The 21,524-nt window shown below is 43.6% G+C and overlaps 1 protein-coding gene across 24 annotated transcripts in view; it reads right to left on the bottom strand.

Annotated features, from left to right (window-relative positions):
* The window catches only part of KIAA1217 (KIAA1217 ortholog), a 333,401-nt gene that overhangs the window by 129,261 nt on the left and 182,616 nt on the right, over positions 1-21,524 (bottom strand). For 2 of the 24 annotated variants that reach the window (XM_060280840.1, XM_060280839.1), the window contains exon 2: positions 10,672-10,769. The exons of the other annotated variants lie outside the window; for them this stretch is intronic. In XM_060280840.1, the coding sequence (XP_060136823.1) occupies positions 10,672-10,674 (3 nt within the window). In that variant the 5' untranslated portion in view covers positions 10,675-10,769. The remainder of the gene's footprint in view (positions 1-10,671; positions 10,770-21,524) is intronic. 24 annotated transcript variants of the gene reach the window in all.

Genomic DNA, 21,524 nt, shown 5'->3' with positions numbered 1-21,524 from the left:
AATTGTATGGGATATGTCTTCAAGTGCCTTCGGTTCAGACCCATAGATGTACATGCAGAAGGTCCTAGATTCATCCCCTAGAAGTTGCGGGTAGGGACAGGTAAAACTCTTGTCTGAAGGCCTGCAGAGCTGCTGATAGCTGGGGATGGGGAACTTGTGGCTTTCCAGGGGAATCTGTGACCCTTCCAGCCAACATGGCCAATGGGCAAGGATGATGTGATTAGGTATCCAAGAAGATCTGGGGAGCTACTATTTGCCCATCCCTTGATTAGCATTGCTAAGCTACATAGGACAATAGTTGGCGTGTGCCTGCAACCTGAGACTTTTCCTGCACGGAAGTCACCACTGCTGCTCTTCCCATTTCAAGCCCCTCCTAGTTCTAGGAGTCAACAGGGCACAGGAAGGTCTACTAACCTGTCAGTCACCAGGATAGCCTCTTTTCTTCCACCTCATCCTGCACACCTTCCTCCTTATGGGACTGCCTTGGCTCTTCCTCCTCCTCCTGCCCTTGGTCTTGCCTTGTGGGCGGCGCCAAACCCCATACATCACTGGTCCCCTCTCCTGAGTCATTCCCCCTACTCCCCTGCCTCTGCCCCACACTCTTCAAAGCCCTGTCTGTCCTTGACAATAAGGCAGCTTCCTACGCTCAAGGTCTTAAGGAGGTACAAGCACTGAATGAAGGCACACGCACACCTGATCACAACTCACAATCGGACACGAACACAACCAAGTTACCTGGCAACTACAAAATGCCAGGTCCTCATGAAAAATTAATGCCCATATATTACATTTTGCATTATAGAGAAACAGTGTTTCCAGGAGACGCTTAAAATATTTCCCTCATTAAATTATTGTAATAGTTCCTAATAAATCTGTTCAAAGTCATTAGGATACAAAACTGCACAGATCCATGCATTATGTATTTATTCTATGGCACTGATTCAATTAAACCTCAATGTGTTCTTAGCTGAAAGGGCTACATATGGAGAGCAGATTAAGCGAGGTGGAATTATTTGGATAAGCTGAAGTTCTAATTAACAAACATACATTCAGTGGGAAAGACTGAATATATATTTTGTCTTTCAGTGAATCCACAGGCATGTTTAGCTTTTTTTAAAGAAATAAAATAACCACATATACATTACTGGGCACTGAACCAAATTTGCAATGGGTAAATCTCCATAAATAGCTATATTATAGGAATGCCTTCCAAGGCACTCTGTTTATAATAACTTATAGTTCTAGCCATTTCTAGACTACACAGTGCTTGTGGACTAACATACTTGGCAAATTCTGGCTTCAGACATGTAAAGTAAACACATTCAGAGGATACTTTACTATGATAGTTACTAAAAATAAAAAAGGCCACACAGTAAGTGGTTCTACTCTGTAAGACCAAGCACAGAAGGTGCCATAATAGCTACTCTATTAATAAGCAGTCGAAATGCAAAGTGAGCCTAGGAGAGGTAAATATGAGAGGGGGAACCAGAATGCCAGAACTGCAGAGTTTGCACAACACCTATTCTTCCATGCACTATCTTGATTGCCTTGTGTTCCACACAAAAATAACTCTTTTTTGTGGGGTGGGGTGTTGAGGGCTTCTTCCACATGCCCCCTGTGGGCCTCACGTAACCCACACCTTAAGTCAGTGTTTCTCAAACTCAGGTGTCCTGCTGTTGTCGGACTACAACTCCCATCATCCCTGACCACTGGTCCTAAGCTAAGGATGACAGGAGTTGTAGTGCAACAACAGCTGGAGACGAATTGGCTTACAGGGCGTACCGTATTTATCACTCCGTAAGACACACTTTTTTCTTCCTAAAAAGTAAGGGGAGATGTCTGTGCGTCTTATGGAGCGAATGTGTGGTCCCTGGAGCCAAATTGCCCAGGGGCAAAAAGCATATCATGCTCTCTTTTTTTGAAAGAGCTAAAGCCTAACAAGAGGGGAAGGGGTTTGTTTAAAAGAAGCTGCTCAGCAGCTGATTGCAAGAGATCGGGGAGGGAGATAAGGGAAGTTAGCTCCCTTCCTGGCCCACCCCCTTGCCCAGGTCTCCATTATTGAATGTTCTGCAGAGGGAGGCTGTTTGTTTCCCCAGCAACATGTGACTGGCTGATTGGATTATCTGGATGATTAGATTATCAGAAGCTGCAGAACTGTGAGTTGAACAGGATTTTTTCCCTTTGCAAAGTAAACTCAACAACTTTGAGCTGATCATTAAAAAAAATGGGGCTTTTTCTCTTTGCAAAAGAAGCTGCACAACTGTGAGCTGATCCCCCCCCAAAACCCAGGGCTTTCCCACTTTCCTCCTCTGAAAACTAAGTACGTCTTATGGTCAGGTGCGTCTTATGGGGCGAAAAATAAGGCAGATCTATATGCAATCCCATTAGCAGGAGGAATCTAGGAAGCTGCCTTATACTAGGTCAACCTATCTGTCCACCATCTAGTTCCATGATATTGTTTTTTTCTAACTCTCCATGGTCCTCCAGGTTATCTGTCAGGTTTCCCTCCCCTGCATCCCCTCTTCCTTGATCCTTTTAATTGGTAATGCCAAAGATTAAACCTGGGGCCTTCTCCTTACAAGGCATATCTTTGAGTCACCCATTCCCAAGCCACAAACACCCACATGAACCATGAATCATGTTGCATTAAGTTACTGCAGTGAGGAAATGTGAGCCAAAACGAGAGAACACATTCCTTCGACAAGAAACCAAATTATAACAAATGTGCAAATCAGAGGGGAGGCGGGTTCTAAGAAGGGGCAAAAGTGAAAAGCATGAATGGATTTGGAAACATGTGTATATGTCTCTGTGTTTTCCCCATTAGATGACATTGGTAATTTACTGAGCAATCATTTGGATTTGCTTGCGGGGATTTGTTAGATTATCCTACACCAGGCATCCCCAAACTGCGGCCCTCCAGATGTTTTGGCCTACAACTCCCATGATCCCTAGCTAAGAGGACCAGTGGTCAGGGATGATGGGAATTGTAGTCCAAAACATCTGGAGGGCCGAAGTTTGGGGATGCCTGTCCTACACTTTCCAAGGCAATTCCCGGTCACTTCCTTTATCACACGAAGCCAGATCTTTTGGGGGAAGAGCATTTGTCGCGCAAGAGCGCCAAATCAACTTTGATTGCACAACCCGAATGTGCAGGTATGTGACAGAATCCCTCACCCCAAAGAGAGACAGTTTGGAAGCACCCTGAGCTTATTACTGCCTCCAGTGACATATCTGAAGATATATTTAGATCTACTAGTCATAGGACTGCTGCAGAATATCTCTATCTTAAAACTAATAAACTTTGGCTGCTCAGGTTACAAGTGAAGGGCCCATCCTGGCAGCAGCTCAACATTCAGTTTAAAGAGCTTAGTGTACCCATACATACCCTGTTTAATTGGCCAGTTGGTGTCCTTTGTTTTCAGTTTAATGAGTCCTTCTGAGCACAGTTTACCCTGCGACTGCCATAATGAGAGCATTCAGTCTCAAAGCCTCCCACACTTTATTACGCTGCCAAGCACAGAATTGTTTTAAGCCAAATGCATCAACATTTATAAAGAAACACAAATATTGTATTCATTTTTTATCGTCCCCGGCAGCCAAGGGTGCTGTCACCATCTACATAACAGACAGCCAATAATCCAGCCGCACGAGACACCCTGAAGTTAATTTGTCTGTTCTGCGAAGCAAAATCTGCAAAATCCCAGTGTTAATAGCCTGCCTGCTTGAAATCCCGAGTGAAGCAATAGAGGATAATAACGTAGCAAACCTTAAACAGCACTTTTAATGCCATTCTGTTCAGGGTAAACGCTGTGTCACACTCCAGATTTTCTCTGGGAATGGCAGTGGCCCACTGAAACGGCCGTCGGTTTTTCCTAGAGGTTAGGTTTAGCGGCTTGTGAGCAGGAACCTGTCACAATGAATGTTTCCCCCGGAAGTGTAATTACAAAAGGGATGCCTTTGAGTAGGTGGGAATCCCTCCTGAGCTAGCTTCCTTTCAGAACCTGCATCCAGGTTTTTGTTTTTGTTTTTAAGGGGAAAGGGGAAAGGGGAGGGGACCACTCCTGGGAATTCAGTTCAGAAAATTCAAGTGACTGGCAAAGTGTTCAGACACAATCTGAAAGCCATGTCTTTGGGAGATAGCAGGGGAGTGTATGTCTACAGCAGTCACATGGGTGATCCTGGCCAATCAGGTATTGCATAGTGAGTGGATGATCCTTGCCAACACTCTAAAAACCAATCAGAGGAGGCTATATGCTGGTGCAGAAATGAGCAAGCCAAGTCCATTCAGAGTAAGGTCAGCGGGTGGAATTCACATAACCAGCCCCATCAGTGGAAGCCTTGTGGAAGGACTTCTGATTGTGCAACAAGGCTTCCCCACCCCCCTTTCCTTCCCCTGCACTTCTCCTGTCCCCCTGAAATTGGCTTGGGAGGGTCAGGAGAACCCCCAAAATGGCACAGGAGGTGAGGGGAGAAAGTATCATTGCATCTGGCAAGCTGGAATGCTTGCACAGATAGAGCAATTGGAAGAGTGTGATGCTGAATTCCACATAATACTTCCTTAATAGGCCACCTCTTTTTCCTTTGGTCTTTTATCTATATTTTAGATTAGATTAGTTTGCTTTTTATTAGATTGCATGTTGGAAATTTTCAGTGAGTTCTTCCTGGGCTCTGGTGTGCTCCTAATATGCTTCTCTTTCTTTCTAACTCCTGGCTTGCTCCTTGCTCCTGCCTCTAGTGTTGTCTGTCATTTCGTTCCGACTTACCCTCCAATCCTCCTGACTACTTTGTGCAAAGCCTCTGGTGCCCAGCCTTGGCAGCTGGCCAGCATTACTCTGCATGATTGATCTCCTGATATCAGGTATTGTATGTTGATCTGGCAGGGCAGTATTTTAATATATACAGTCTTCGAATGCGGCCAACATACCGGTAGGTTGAAGTTCTTAATTAGCAATCATAATATCACAGAATAGAATGGCGTTATTGCGGGTGTTGTTAATTTTAGTCCCATTCTTTTGCTAAGAGTCCATAATAAAGCATCACACATGTCTTCCTGAATCGTCTTGCGAAACACCAAAGGGATTTGCCTGGCACATTCACTACAAAGTAGCAACGCCACTGAATATATGAAGTCAAAAGCCAGCTTTGCTGTCAGATACATTAAGAAAGCTGCAAAGAAAATCTGCCTTGATGCCTGCCAGATAATCTTGCTTATATGAAATGCTTTGAATGAGAGGGCCAACAGCAACATTTACATGACAGAGCTTTTCTTAAGATTTCCAAATATACGTCTGCAACGACAAAACGGATCCCAAAGGGAACAAATTTCAGAAGAAAAACTGTTTACATCTAAACTTTCCTCCCAACTATTAATAGTACAAGACATCCCATTGGATTGCTTTAAATGAAAGCAGTTATTTGAAATACATACACGCACTCATCACAACCCTTCCTGCTGTATTTGAGCATGGAAAATGAAGCAACTAGTTTATGGAGACACTGCAGTGGACCCATTGGAAAAACCCATATCATGGGGATGGGGAACAAGAGCCCCCCCCCCAAATGTTGTTGAGACTCCCATTAGCCTCAATTAATATAGCCAATGGCTGGGAATGTTAGGAATTGTAGTCCAACACCGGAGGACCACGGGTTTCCCATCCTTGCCTTAGCAACGAAAACAATGGAATACAGTGGTATCTCGGAAGTCAAACGGTATCTGTTCCGGAAGTCCATTCAACTTCCAAAACATTCGGAAACCAAGGCACGGCTTCCGATTGGCTGCAGGAAGCTCCTGCAGCCAATTGGAAGCCATGTCGGACGTTTGGGTTCCAAAGAACGCCCGCAAACCGGAACACTTACTTCTGGGTTTGCGGCATTTGGGAGCCAAAACATTTGACTTGCAAGGCGTTCATGAACCAAGGTACGACTGTACTGAATTGAAACAGCAGCAGACAATCTGCACCAATTCTTTGCTGGGATACAGATGTGTACACCCAGTTCCCACAAGGTGCATTACCCCCTGGAATTCTATACAGAAGGCCAGAGAACCTATCATATAAAAAACAGGCAGCTTGTTCCATTCAGAAAGGATGGACTATGCAATGCAAAGTTCTCTACCTCCCTTTCGAGGAAGCATTTCCTGTACTTCCAGTTTTGTGTGAAAGCAGCCTACTTGACACAATAGCTGTTCTCATGCAGCCTTTGCTCTTGTATCCTGCCAATGGAAGCGCAGGGTGGCTCACATTAAAAAGGATCAGTTCAAATGTCAATAAACCCTCAACCATCATCTCCAAATATAAGACAAACCAGAAACAAGGGGGAGTCAGCAGAATTTTCAATTCCATGATGTAAAGGAATCTTGGTGGATCTCTGAAAATTTCCAAGGAAGCATTTAGAAAGCAACAGCGAGAGAATGCTGGAGAAAACTGGCTTGATCAGGTCTGGCTTCATGGCATCTTTCCATTTATTATTTGCCTTTCACCCTTAGGGGGTTAAATCAGACAAGAGCAAACTTGAAAGGTTCTTCTCCCAAGAGAAAAAAATCACCCAACTTTCCTCTTCCAACATGTGCATGCCAAACCCATTATTAAAAACCCCATTGATCCCTGCCATGTGGCAGTGACTCACTTCCATTAGAGACATGTGCTATGTCAGTTCAAGACTTCTTGACTGTTTTTATTACACAAAGCACTAAAATTCTACAGCTATAACAGTTTCAGTTTGTGCCAACCTGTTGCAACTACACAGCATTTGCTACTTAAGAACACCAAAAGCTGCACAAATAGATCCTCATTTGCCCTGCTCTGGAATAACTAAAAAGTCAATTGCTGCTGCTACTGAAAAGAAGCAGTTGTAATAACATCTGCAACAAACAAACAAACAAACACTCAGAAGTGCTGCCCTATAAGCCACTGCCTCTTGTCTCCACTTTTTACTGCAAGAATCACTTAAGTTCATGGGATTACACCTAAGATGTTTAAAGAACTCAGTTGTACTGTCTTGTCATTGCAATCCTCTTCTGTGATTGTAAGTAGGGATGAGCTATTGCTCTCCGGTTTGTACCCAAGAAGAGCCTTCAAGTGTTCCAACTAAGCATGTGAAAAGGCTTGAAAATGTATCTTGGGGCAGGGAGAGGTGGCAGAGGTAGTAGCAGGCGCTCTTAGTAGATCCCAGGCACATATTATTTTGGGAATGGAACTACAGATCCCAAAATCCCTGGGGGGTGGGGGAAGATTCTCCTTCTCTGTTGACTTTGCCAACCCCTACTCAAGAGAATCAGAGTAGGAATAGCTGGATTTGTACTAATATTAACCAACACTTTGGGTCCTAGTCAAGCAAAAACTGTTGTATATACTGGTTACGGTTGGGGTCAGGAAACATTTGGGGCCGGATAATTTCTTTCACCCAATAAAGTCATTGGTTGGTTGGCATCCATCTGTCATAGAATCATAGAATCATAGAATCATAGAGTTGGAAGAGACCACAAGGGCCACCCAGTCCAACCCCCTGCCAAGCAGGAAACACCATCAAAGCATTCCTGACAGATGGCTGTCAAGCCTCTGCTTAAAGACCTCCAAAGAAGGAGACTCCACCACACTCCTTGGCAGCAAATTCCACTGCCAAACAGCTCTTACTGTCAGGAAGTTCTTCCTAATGTTTAGGTGGAATCTTCTTTCTTGTAGTTTGAATCCATTGCTCCGTGTCCGCTTCTCTGGAGCAGCAGAAAACAACCTTTCTCCCTCCTTTATATGACATCCTTTTATATATTTGAACATGGTTATCATATCACCCCTTAACCTTCTCTTCTCCATTAACTTGGGAGTTAATGGAAGAGTGTGCCTTAGGGGTTAAGGATCAGTGGTTTAAATGGCATAAAGAAAGTGCCCTTTTGAATAGCATTTGGGGAGGGGGTATCACAGTGAGATAGATGAAATATACAGCCAGCTGAATTCCAAATTACTGGGCATACTTCACCCTACAGCAGGATTTTGGCTGACTTTTAAAAAAATGTTTTCAATGTTTTAATTAATGTTTGGTGTTTTAACATTTTAACTATATGTCATTTGAATTTTGTGCTGAACTGCCCAAGAGACTTTGTTGATTGGCTGATCAACAAATGTTCTAAGCAGACAAACAAAAATAAATACAGAAGCTTCGTATTCAGGTATATTGCTTAGGCCATTAGCTCCTATTTTAAAACCCACATGCTTCCATGAAATAATTAGCAGCTGTTTGTTATTTCAAGTCCCAAACATTAAGGTGTCTATTTTTGGATTCTGAAAATAGCTCCTCTTTTGGCTGTCATTAACAGAAATGGATCCATGGAGTAAACTATGACCTCAATGCATATTAAGTGCAGAAGATCAATTATTCTCATCACCATCAATCTTTTTAAGGGAAAATTCTACATAAAAACCCTAGTAAATATTATTTTTACAAGACAGTTTTGCATGGAAGTGTGGTATTTTACGACTGCACGTAAGCAGAGATTGACACAGAAGCCGAGTAACATGCCACCACTGATCATTTATAAAATGCTTTTAATTTGCAAAGTGTCTTAATCTCTTTAATGCACTTAGATAGGAAATTGAGAAGCAGGACTGCTTCACCAGTCAGCATTATGGACCCATCATTAAGATGGTTTGCTGAAGGTCTGTGTGTAAACAGGCAAAGAGAAAATACTAGATGCATTAAAAGGCATGGAAACAAGGGGGGGGGGACTATTAATTCAGGGCTTGCACCAGATTTTCCAGGGCCCTTGGTGAGTCCCACAGGTGGGTCATGCTGCCCTGGTTATCTTCATTGCATCTGAGGTATGTAACACCCTGTGTGTTTTCTGTTGATGGCAATTTGCAGGCACAGCAGTAGCAAAAATAACAGTCTGGCTAGAAAGCACTGCTGTTTGCACCTGCCATTTTAATTTACCCACAATGCCCCTGGGCATAGCATCACTGCAGACCAATTTCCCAGGAGTGTGAGAATTAAAATAGTGGGTGGCAGCCACTGCAAGCCATAGCTGCCAAGTCTCCCATTTTTCGTGGGAAACCCCCGGATTTTAATCCGTTTCCCGCTGGTCTCCTGAATTGAAAAAAATCCCGGAAATCCCATGGATTTTCTACCTGCCAGGGAGGCTCCATTTTGGGTGCTGACGCCGCCTGATTTCCAGTGCCCAGACATGGGTAGCGCAGCACCGGAAGTCGCTTCTACGCATGACCGGAAATGCGTAGAAGCGACTTCCGGTGCCGCTCCGCCCATGCCTGGGCACCGGAAATCGGGTAGAGCGGCACCGGAAGTTGCTTCTATGCAACTCCCAGACATGCGTTGAAGCGACTTCCGGTGCCGCTCTGCCCGATTTTCGGTGCCCAGCCATGGGCTGAGCGGCACCAGAAGCCGCTTCTATGCATGTCCGGAAGTTGCGTAGAAGTGACTTCCGGTGCCGCACCGCTGCTGATCCCGCATTTTTCAGCGGGAGACTTGGCAGGTATGCTACAAGCTGGTGAATAGAAAGCCAGTTGGATCCGAGAGGAATGCTGGCCCTGGATGGCTTTAACTGGCACTTCTGATGCACATGCCTAAATTCCAGTTCATATTAAAGATTCCGTACACTGTGGAATGAGAGCACATCAACTCAGGGCTTTGCTCCCATGGCCCACATTGTGCGTGTTTAGGGTTTATATGCAAGCCAGCACAGGCAGTTTCACAACCCCCAAAACTCTCCAGAACAAACAGGCAATGATCCCACAGTTTTACAAATGATCTATATTGTACATTTTAAACAAATAACACTCCTGCAAGTAGCTCAGTTGGCACCTGTGGCTTTCAAAGACTATTTGATTGCACGGGAAGCCTGAATTTATTAGCAAGTAATTTTTATTGACTTGCAGGCATCTGTTTTCAGTGACTCAATACAGTCATGCTAATAAGACCATCATAAACATACACAGGTTCAGAATTGGACACTGATTCATTCCAAGGCTTGAGACCGAAGCAGACATAAGGTTCGTTATGTGAATGCAGGTATCATACAATTAACATTAAGTTACATGAATGCAATTAGCAGCTTTGGGGAAGCCTGGGCAGCCCTGGGACCCTCCAGTTTAACTCTCTCTCTCTCTCTTCTCCACCATAGTTCCAACAAAAATAAGACCCTTGGAATCCACTTTTTGCATGTCAAGGGAAGTCTCAATTAGGGATGAGCCAGAGTGGCCAGGAAATAAAGGCAGGGTGAGCCAGGGGAGATATCAGCAATGGGCCCTTCCCTCGTCCTGCCTCTAGTGACACTAATGGCAGCATCCCTTGAACAGCAAACCAGAACTACTGGAAGAGATAATGAGAGAGCCTGCCCAAGCTTCAGCTAGCTATTTACAGAACACAAAACATGCACATTAAATTGCATTCGTGCAATTAACGCCTGCATTAATGAAAAGGGAGACTGGGGATAGTCAAATGAGGGTTCCCCCCCCCAAGGCATCAAAGGTTGTGCAACAGGAAGTTCTGCAACATAAAGTGTTTCTCTCCACTTTATACATATGCACGCGCAAAGGAAAGTGGGTAATAGCCAGGCTGCCATTCAAGAACATACACATGCGCACACATGTTTGATTCTTATTATGTTGGATGTTTTCAGCTGCCATTATCTGTGACTCAAGTGCTACGAGAGAAAGAAAGACTAACCATACAATCCTAGGTCTGCTCAGAAGTAGGCCTAACTCAAGTTCAATGGAACATTCATAAATGGGCATAGGATTGCAGCCTAGATATAACTTCTGGGTCTATAAGGAGACAGAGATAAAGGAAACATGTTGTAGAACTGGAGACTTTTCAGTTTTCTTATATATATAAAAAAGCAAAGCATAAGGAACACACTTTTAAAAAGTTCTGCCTTGGTCAGCATTTAAATGGATTTTCAAATCTAATTGTCAAACATGAATAATGGCTAAAGAGAAGAACGACTGTCATATCTGCCGTAAATCATGATACGTGTGTGAAGTGACAAGATGTGAGCCCCCCTACCAAGTACACAGGTGCACTTGCTCTACAGCAGGCACCCCCAAACTGTAGCCCTCCAGATGTTTTGGCCTACAACTCCCATGATCCCTAGCTAACAGGACCAGTGGTCAGGGATGATGGGAATTGTAGTCCAAAACATCTGGAGGGCCAACATTTGGGGGTGCCTGCTCTACAGCATTCTGGCCAATATGCACAGCCTATCCAGACTTCTGCCCTTCTTCCCCTGTGTTCCATTGATAGAGACAGCAGGACTTAAATACCAAGGTTTAAGATACCAGTTTGATTTTCCATTTGTAAAGAAATGTAGACCGTGGGATGCTGAAAATGTACACAATCATTAGCACTAAACAAACGTACAGAAGTGACCTATTAATCAATTACCTAGATAATGGCAAAAGTAGCCTCATGAGCCTCATTAGACACAGCCAAAAAAGGTTAGCAAGTCGCTTTTAAATTAATTTAAATGCAAGCCTCAGTCACAGTGGATACATGGGGGAACATACCGGTAATATTCTTATTGTTAGCATCAGAAAGCGAAACAAATGAACAAATGAAAATGTTTCAAAATGTGTGCACTGTAAGTTTGTAATTTGAGCCACAATGGCGGGGCGTAAACCTTGGTCAAGGGGCAGACTGCATTAACCGAGGTCAACTCCCAACTCAGAATCCTGGGCAAGTCAGTAAAACTGAATATTTCATACATTAAAATGTTCAACCATACATTTTTTAGCTGGAACTCACCGGAACTCAGTTCGGGCACCTCTCAGATAAGCGCCATTGCCATTGTAAGAGAACAGGAGAGGCATTCATGGTGAGTTCTGGCACCTCTTTTTCTAGAAAAATAGCACTGCAGCTATGAACATACTTTTCAAATTACAGGTAGGTAGCCGTGTTGGTCTGGATCGAAGTAAAATAAAAAAAATTCCTTCAGTAGCACCTTAAAGACCAACTAAGTTTTTATTTTGGTATGAGCTTTCGTGTGCATGCAATATCTGAAGAAGTGTGCATGCACACGAAAGCTCATACCAAAATAAAAATTTAGTTGGTCTTTAAGGTGCTACTGAAGGAATTTTTTTTTATTATACTTTTCAAATTTAGACAATGCTTAGGTGTGTCCTAGAAAAACCAAGACATCCCAATTTTTCCTTTGAGAGCACAATGGTCGTTTTGGGCACTGTGATCTCACATGATTGTTCACCATGATCTTGCACTGAAAATAGTGTGGCACCCAGAAACATACATTTTTGGGTGCTGTGAGAGTACAGCCCCCTTTCCAAAAAAAACCCCAACCATGTCTTTTGGACTCTGTGATCTTGTGAAAGCATGGCCGGGAAGATTTGCATACCAGTTTTGAGACTCAACACATTGGAAGGTATGAGAGGGCCACCATCTGTCCTTTTTTTGCAGTCCTCTGTTTGAAAGCCTGTTACAGGACAGTCCTGTTTGAAGGCATATTCAATTTGAAAGGCTGTCTGAGTCCAGTTTAAACGTTAAAGAACTTAGTGCCCAGACAGGCGATGGAGCGAGGACAAGTCACATTAACTTTTCGACTATGAGGATATGCATTTGTTTAAATTATAGCAATTATCTCTAAAGTTGCATCCATGCATATAAATCAGTGCATGTAAATTTTATGCAAATTTGTGTCCCCTTCTGGAATAATGGAAAAAAATCACACCCAATGTAAATTACCTTCTGGGCCTGCCAGAAGCTTGTTAAACACCCAGAGGCCAGTTGTGAAAGGCAAGGGGGAAGCATACTCACTAGGGATGGACAGATGAATATATTTCCAGCACATTTGAATTTCACATGTGATTTATTCATTAGTTAGCTCAATCTCATTTCCGCATTGCTCTGCAATTACGTACTTACATTGGCACTTAGGGCCCTCCTCTCTGTCAGTCACCTGAGATCACCCAACACCAGGGGCATCATATCATGCCTGGTGCTTCCCAAGCAAAAGCTGCAAAGAAGAACCAGAAGCACACTTAGACCATACATGGCATAATGCCACTTTAGACAGTCATGGCTTCCCCCAAAGAATCTCAGGAGCAGTAGTTTGTTAAGGGCACTGAGAGCTGGAAAGGTCCCTAAGAACCATCTAGTCCAACCCCTTGCAATGCAGGAATATGCAACCGTCCCATATGGGGATCAAACCTGCAATTGTTATATCAACATCACACTCTAACCAACTGAGCTGTCCTGTTGTTGTTGTTTAGTCGTTTAGTCGTGTCCGACTCTTCGTGACCCCATGGACCATAGCACGCCAGGCACTCCTGTCTTCCACTGCCTCCCGCAGTTTGGTCAAACTCATGTTCGTAGCTTCGAGAACACTGTCCAACCATCTCGTCCTCTGTCGTCCCCTTCTCCTTGTGCCCTCCATCTTTCCCAACATTAGGGTCTTTTCCAGGGAGTCTTCTCTTCTCATGAGGTGGCCAAAGTATTGGAGCCTCAGCTTCACGATCTGTCCTTCCAGTGAGCACTCGGGGCTGATTTCCTTCAGAATGGAAAGTGGCTGACCCTTATTCCCACCCACAGGGTGGCTTTGCAATCAATCCCTCTTCACAGTCTGGGAATCATAGCTCTGTGTGGGGAAATAGGGAGCTTCCTAACAGTTCTCGCCACTACAGCTCGCAGAATTCTTTGGGGGAAGCCATGACTGTTTAAAAGGGCCATTATAAAATGTATAGTGTGAATGCCTGAGGGCATGCCTGATTATTCATTTGCAACCGCAGCTCTAACTTTCCTGCAGCTGCTAGCATATATTGCCAGATATAGGAAAGGTGGGAATATAATTTGCTTCAAATGGCCTCATGGGTAAAATCCACTGGCACAATGGTGGCCTTCCCCAGACTGTCCACAGCAGAATAAAACTGGTATAGCATACAGCAGGCAGGAGGCTGTACACAGTGAGTCTCAGTATAAGAAAATGAACGTTAGAAATGCACCTCTCTTTACAGTGAATATGCATTCATATACATTCATATGAATCTGGGGTTGTATCTAGCATTATATGCATGCACCCACAAAACCTGCTCCTGAGATTTGGAAGACACTTCAGAGAAGGTTTCTGGACGATGCAGGGGGCTGTAAGGGGTGAGGAGAGGAAGGTGAAATGCTGGTACTGTATCTGTTTGCACAATCTTTGATTCCATGCCCGTCTTCCATGGACCATCTCAGCCCAGAGAGGATCAACAAAGCTCTTTGTCCATGGAATCCTTCAGTGCCTGGGGTAGGCAGAAGTAAGTCGCAATGAATTTGTGATGTGCATATCACCAGAGGCTTCAAGTTCGCTACAGAGGGAACTTGTCTTATAGCATACTTCTGGGCAGATGCCAAGATCTCTACCGTGGGAACTCACAAACAGAATATAATCCTGTAGAGAGCATTACATATTTTGTAAAGTCAAACCATAAACGTTTTTTTCTTGGCCCTGCGGTATGAAACGCAAGGGGGTGGGCTGCTCTGCCAGGCTTGCAGCCATCCCACAAGCATTCTGATACCAAGGATAAGAGTAACACAAATGCCTAGGCATGAATGCACGCAGTATTTCAAAACAACACCCACATGGGAGTTTTTCACAGCAGGCATTCAGTGTCGTGAGACCAAGGACACCCAGGAGCACTATTCCAGCTCCAACACACTGCTTTCCCACCCACCTACCTTTCTGTCTTCATCAGATAATTCCTATTTGCAACATGCAGTCTTAACTCTCAAGGGTATGAGGCTATTCTGGGAATGGAGCATTCCGGGATGGTCCCACGATTCTGGCAGCTACTTCAGAGGAGGAAGAATAGGCGCGATCTCGCACAGGGCATGGGGGAGACGTCTGCCACCAGGCCAAAAAGCCTTTCTTTCAGAAGTGAAGGTTTTAGCACTGGGCAAGTTTTAACAATGCTCTTCTTCAATCGTGTGTGAGCTTTGGGAGGATGAAGAATGCAAGATAAACTAGATCAGCATATCCAGCCCATTGACATGCAATGGCTGAATCATTGTTGCTTCTTCAGGAGGAACCCTGAACAGCCCCCAAATAGTGTGCTCCTTTCCTTGACTTGCACTCTCACCCACCAGAACCGTAAGGCATATATGATGACATAGTTAGCATTATCTAGGAGCTGTTACTGTTCTTACCCATCTGGCTCCTGAAGACATTTGCTTCCAAGGGCTAGAGCTATTGCCAAACCAAATCTGATTATATGTTATTATTAATTAAATTTGTTAGCCACCATATGCCTACACATCTGAGCAATGTACAATAAGTAGTGAAAAACATCAGATACAGCCAAGCACTACTGCTAAATCAAAACCAAGCTGCAACAAACCAGTTAATCTTGGCGAAATGCATGAGCTTTGGTTGATTAGATCAATTCACGAATCCCAATTTGTATAAATCTTAATAGACATGATTCTGAACAAATGAATAAAAAGGGGGGAAATGATTTATGTATCAGGTTGCCTGGAAGGCCCTAATTATTTTTTGAAGGGCGCACACCCAAAGAAATCTGTAGACTCGCAAGCCTAATGTGTACCTTCTGACACAATACGGAGAACTGAACCAGGGTTGTCTCAACCCAACTTGAGCAACACCCAGATCCCCCCAACCTGGCTCACTTTGCTCCAGGAGTCAGCTGAGTTCAGTTTGATTAAATCAATGAAACACTCCAGCCCTACCAATGGCACATCAGACATTAAACTGGCATTTATTGCATTTATTGGTTTTGCCGCATGCTGCTTCGAGGTCCTCTGCAGGCCCTTAAAAAAGCCTACAAACATTAAAGGTAAAGGTAAAGGGACCCCTGACCATTAGGTCCAGTCGTGACCGACTCTGGGGTTGCACGCTCATCTCGCATTATAGGCCGAGGGAGCCGGCATATAGCTTCCAGGTCATGTGGCCAGCATGACAAAGCCGCTTCTGGCAAACCAGAGCAGCACATGGAAACGCCGTTTACCTTCCCGCTGTAGCGGTTCCTATTTATCTACTTGCATTTTGATGTGCTTTCGAACTGCTAGGTTGGCAGGAGCTGGGACCAAGCAACGGGAGCTCACCCCATCACAGGGATTCGAACCGCCGACCTTCTGATCAGCAAGCCCTAGGCTCAGTGGTTTAACCCACAGCGCCACCTGTGTCTATATTAACTATTAATATATAGTTAAACAAACAAACAAACAAACACATTAGTAATTTGCTGATGGAGGACATCCTTGAGCTTGGCTTTTGACCAAGGGGAATGCGCAGCCTCCAATATTTTTTGAAAGCAGTTTGGAGGTAGGGAAGATGAATTCTGGGCTTGAACAAGATTCCAGGCTACTACATATACCCCCTGATCTGCCAAAAGGAACATGCTGCATGTAGCTTCCCCAGAACAGCAAGCATATAGATAGAGTGATTATTTTGAATACATTGCTGCACTAGAGGACTGAGCCAGTGCAAATTGGGGCCACTAAAGGAAGGAATACCTTCTTTACTGAGGTTGATCTGCATTTTATGGCCACCATAAGGAAGCTGCTTTAAAATGAATCATATGGCATTAGCTGCCATTTGGTAGGCTGACTAGATCTTTCCCCACACTGGGTCCTGGGAATAGCCCTTATCTGACTCTAAAGGGCTCCTGACTACAGCTCCCAAGAAGAATAGCCTTTCCTATAGCAGCCAACACAGGACAGCTGGAATAAGGGCTGGGCAGGAGAATGGAGACAAGGCCATGGCTTCCTATACAAGCAACCCCCCCCCCCTCATTTATGTGTTGAGACATTCACCGAAACTGGGAAGCCAACAGCCCCCTTCTTCTCTCCCTCCAGGAGCTGGTGTCTCAAACGGAACACGACCCAGGGACCGCAGTAGCCTGGGCACGCAATTAGCAGAGCTTATCCACGCAGGATCAGCAGTGTTAGCAGAGAGGACAAGGCAGATGAGAGGCATCTTGTATTTTCATAAGCAGTTTATTTACAGCATCTTAGAACTCTTAGAAGAGAGAGTGAGCAGTGCTCCTCTCCTATACTCCTACAGCAACAGCAACAGACTGAGTACAGCAACCATTACACAGCACAGCGATAGATACAGATCAGATAACAACTAACTCATACAGCAAACTCAGCATATATTGGAAAAGCCTAGACATGTGACACACTATCTCAGCAACATGTCTAACCCTTAAGGTATAATGCTTAAGGTGGAACTGAATATGCACACAACCATGCACATGTGCATTGTGCCAAACCCTGAACTGACCCAGAAACATCACAAAAGGGGTGGAATGGGGTGTTTGCAGGATTTTTCAATGGTGTTTCAAATCTATGCGAGTTCACTGAGAACATAACCCCCCTGCAAATGGGGTGTGTGTGTGTTTGCCTGTACAAAAAAAAACCTTTCCCTTTGTAACGTGGTGGTGGTGGGAATCTAGAGAGTCCAGAAGACTAGCTAGGTGCTTGTGGTTTTCAACAATCAAATTGCAGGACTCAGCTATAAATAAAATGTTTCAAGTGTGTTTTAAGTGCAATATACAATGTGACACTAGATGGTGATGGTGAGCCTTATGGAAAATTCAATGCATTTCAAAAAAACAAAAGCATTTTCAGAACGGTTTTTATATGTGTGTAGATTCCACCACAGGATCAATTCTCCACTGTGGTGCTGCACGTAAATCATCCCAAGTCTTTGGTACAGAACCAGGTAATGCATCTTGGTGCTTATGGTTTACAAAGTGCAGGCCATCAAGATGAAGTGGCCATAAAGGGATCATGTTAGTTTGCAAGTGCTGCCATAAGTCTCAAGGGGCTTCCGTTTGAAAGCTTGTTATTTATGTCATGTTAGAAACAAGCCGGTGATGTACAGGATTAGTGATGAGTATAGCCCTTACTCTGCTGTTTGACGTGATTTTTTTAAATGACTACATAAATGGCTTTTCCTGCTTTAATAAATCTTTACCAAAAAAAACCTACGCGCAACAAAGGTTGTTGCATTTGTGACAACACCTATTTTCAACCCCGAGAAGGCAGATCCAGGAAGACTTTCATAGACTCCAGTAACGGAGATCTTGGAAAAAAACAAGCACAGAATGAAAAGATAAATGAGTAGGCTATGGATCTTTCTTCTCCCATACCTAAGATTGAAGGAGCATATCCTGGGATAGTGGTTAGACAAAGCATCTGCCTAGGACCAAGGAGATCAGTGTATAAATCCCTACTCAGCCAAGGAGTTCACTGGCTCCTCTTGGAGTAATTGTTACCACTGCTTTTCACATGTCTAAACCTGCTTTATAGCAGGGAGGAAAAACAATGATCCTCCACATGTTGTTTCTAGAAATGGTCAGGGCTGATGGGAACCATAGTCCATCAACATCTGGAGGGCTACAAGCTCCCCATCCCTCCTTTATGTGGAGGTTCTATGCTTGGAAAGGGTTCCATACTGCATTGAGAAATGTAGCATCAATAGATGTGCCATGGTCAGATCACTTTCTGGTGCAACTAGACTTCTCTGCAACCCTGCCCCTCCACAAGGAGGTGAGACGGATTCGGGTGGTCCCTACCTGCCTGCAGACTGCCTCGCCAGAGTGCCATGTGCTCTGGTTATCTCCCACTTGAATTACTTGAATTACATGGGGCTACCTTTGAAGGCGACTAGGAAACTACAACTAATCCAAAATGCAGCAGCTAGACTGGTGACTGGGAGTTGTCGCCGAGACCACATAACACCAGTCCTAAAGGATCTTCACTGGCTCCCAGCATTTTTCCGAGCACAATTCAAAGTGTTGGTTCTGACCTTTAAAGCCCTAAACAACCTTGGCCCAGTATACATGAAGGAGTGTCTCCACCTCCATCATTCAGCCCGGACACTAAGGTCCACTTCCGAGGGTCTGCTGGCGGTTCCTTCACTGCGAGAAGTAAAGTTACAGGGAACCAGGCAGAGGGCCTTCTTGGCAGTGGCACCCTCCCTGTGGAACGCCCTCCCAGCAGATGTCAGGGAGATAAAGAATTGCACAACTTTTAGAAAACATCTGAAGGCAGCCCTGTTCAGGGAAGTTTTTCCATGTCTGACATTTTATTATTATTCTTCTATTTTTCAGGAAGCTGCCCAGAGTGGCTGGGGAAACCCAGCCAGATGAGTGAGGGTATAAACAATAAAATTGTTATTCTTAGGCATGTCTGTGCTTGTCTCTCCCTAGTTCTGCACATATGAGGAAGGCTAGCCCAGCTTAATCTTCCCTCCACCTCACCCTATGCTTGTCCATCAGGAATAGTGGCTGATGGTGAAGGCTGGCCTCCCTCCCTAGCTGCTGTCACTGAATGGCAAGTGAAAGGTGGTAGGGAAGAAAGTAAGGCAGCCTCCCTCCACATGCCATTCTGCTTCCTATTTTTTAAGAATCTGTAAGCTTGGCACATCCTCAAGCAGAAATCAAAGCCTTCACAGTCATTCATAGAGGCACGCAGGCTGCCCCACTACCTCCCATCAAAGATTAAGAGATATACTCTACTTATTAGCTGGAACAGACCTGACCTCTGCTCTGATAAATCTGTCTGATTATGTGTGATACCTGCACTCGTCATCCCTCTTGGGCAGAGCCCTGACTTGCCTCTGTGTTGTGCTTTGCATCGTTTTTTATTCCAATTCTGTAATATGTATTTTAGAGCCCGGTTGCAGGAAATGCAATAAAACACTGGCATCAGCGTAACCACAGAAATGTGTGCATCACCCTTTAGAAATGTTTGCTCATCTCATCTACATCTCTTTAACTTTCCTTTTTACATCCATGCATTCTACACGTACAAATTCATCCTCTGCAGTCACACAAGGACTCACAAATATAATTTGTGCACAGATTCATTAGTTCTACTCATAAACAACTGTTGTTTTATTATTATTATTATAACTTGCTGGTTTAGCACTCCATTAATTTGATTTGCTACTATTCACATTGATTTGATTTGCAACTCATATACACATTTCATCTCATCTGCCCTTATCTTGCAAGATGTATCCTCTCAATACCCATTTTACAGATTGGTAACTTACAGATCAAGCCTATGCATCTGTACTCAGAAGTAAGTACCACTGAGGGCAACAAACTGAGACTTGAGCCAAGGAGTGATTGGATCATATGTGCTTGCCCTTTGGGGGTGTTAGGGACCTAATTGCCTGTAGTACTCAGGCATGGATTTACAGTAAGTTATTTATTTATTTATTTATTGAATGAATGAATGAATGAAAAACGTTCTTTATTGAAATTCATTAATACCATTACAGATTTCACTTCACACATACACATACAATATATATATATATATGTGTGTGTATATATATATGTGTGTGTGTGTGTGTGTGTGTGTGTGTGTGTGTGTGTGTGTATATATATATATATATATATATATATATTCTTAAATTACCATGTTTCTCATATTATAAGACACCGTCTTATATTTATTTTTCCTCAAAAAAACACCCACTATGGCTTATTTTCAGGGGATGTCTTATATTCCTTGAATGCTTAAAAATCCTGCTATGGCTTATTTTATGGCTACCTCTTAAAATAGGAGAAACAGGGTAGTTTAACTTAGAATGTTACACCATCAAAGAAAATATGATGTAACATGCAGTAAAGTTCATGTTAATTTTCCAGAGTTATTCCCATTCTCTCATCATAATGGGACGTCCGATATCCTGCGCCCATCTAATCAAGACCATCTTCACCTCCTCCTCCTTGACTTCCCTGTCAAGGAGGAGTCGGTACATCCTTGTGATAATATTGGTGTCATTATTTAACAGCACTATTTCAAATTTAGATTTAAGTTACTTATTCAAACACTCCATAGGATCTATCCTATGTCTATAGTCTATATTCTATGTCTATATTCATTCAGTGCAGTCATAACCTTCAACTGCCGGATTTTATTTAACAATGGCAAATTCCTTCTTTTGAGCAACAGACAGAGATTTAGGCCTAGCTCTCATTGAGACAGTAAACCTGTTTAATGTCCATTCATTACTTTATAATGCGGTGGCAGCTCTCAGGTCTGAATGCTTCTCCAGAAAAAAATTAATAGAACCCCCACATGCAGAACAGTAGCATGTCAAGGGAGAAAGCTAGGTGAGGAATTTTTTACTAGTTATTCAGGGTTTTCTATGTACAGGGTGTTGTTGTTGTTGTCTGGGGAAAATTTCAATCATACAAATTCCCAGCTACAATCTAGAGTGGGACACCCTGTATAAAGATACGATCTCAGTGAGAACAAGACTTTGGTTGCTTAGGAAGCGCAGTTGTATAGTGGACTGTATTGCCCCGGGATGCATGTTGAGGACTGTATGTGTAAATAAGATTCTGCATTAAATTCTACTTTCAAATGCATCACAGGCAGAAGAGTAAGCTTCTCCCTGGCATGCCACCTTTGCGATAGGAGTTTTTCATATGGGAACGTATTCATTAGAACATAAATGTAAGGTCCAACAAATTCCTCAATTGCCTCGCTGGCAATTTCATTTCCCACAAGATGGAAGAAGCAACAAGGGCATCATCTATCTTGGA

The sequence above is a fragment of the Zootoca vivipara genome, chromosome 12 (assembly GCF_963506605.1).
Source record: "Zootoca vivipara chromosome 12, rZooViv1.1, whole genome shotgun sequence".
Lineage (NCBI taxonomy): Eukaryota > Metazoa > Chordata > Lepidosauria > Squamata > Lacertidae > Zootoca > Zootoca vivipara.
This window is presented reverse-complemented; position numbering and strand designations above follow the sequence as displayed.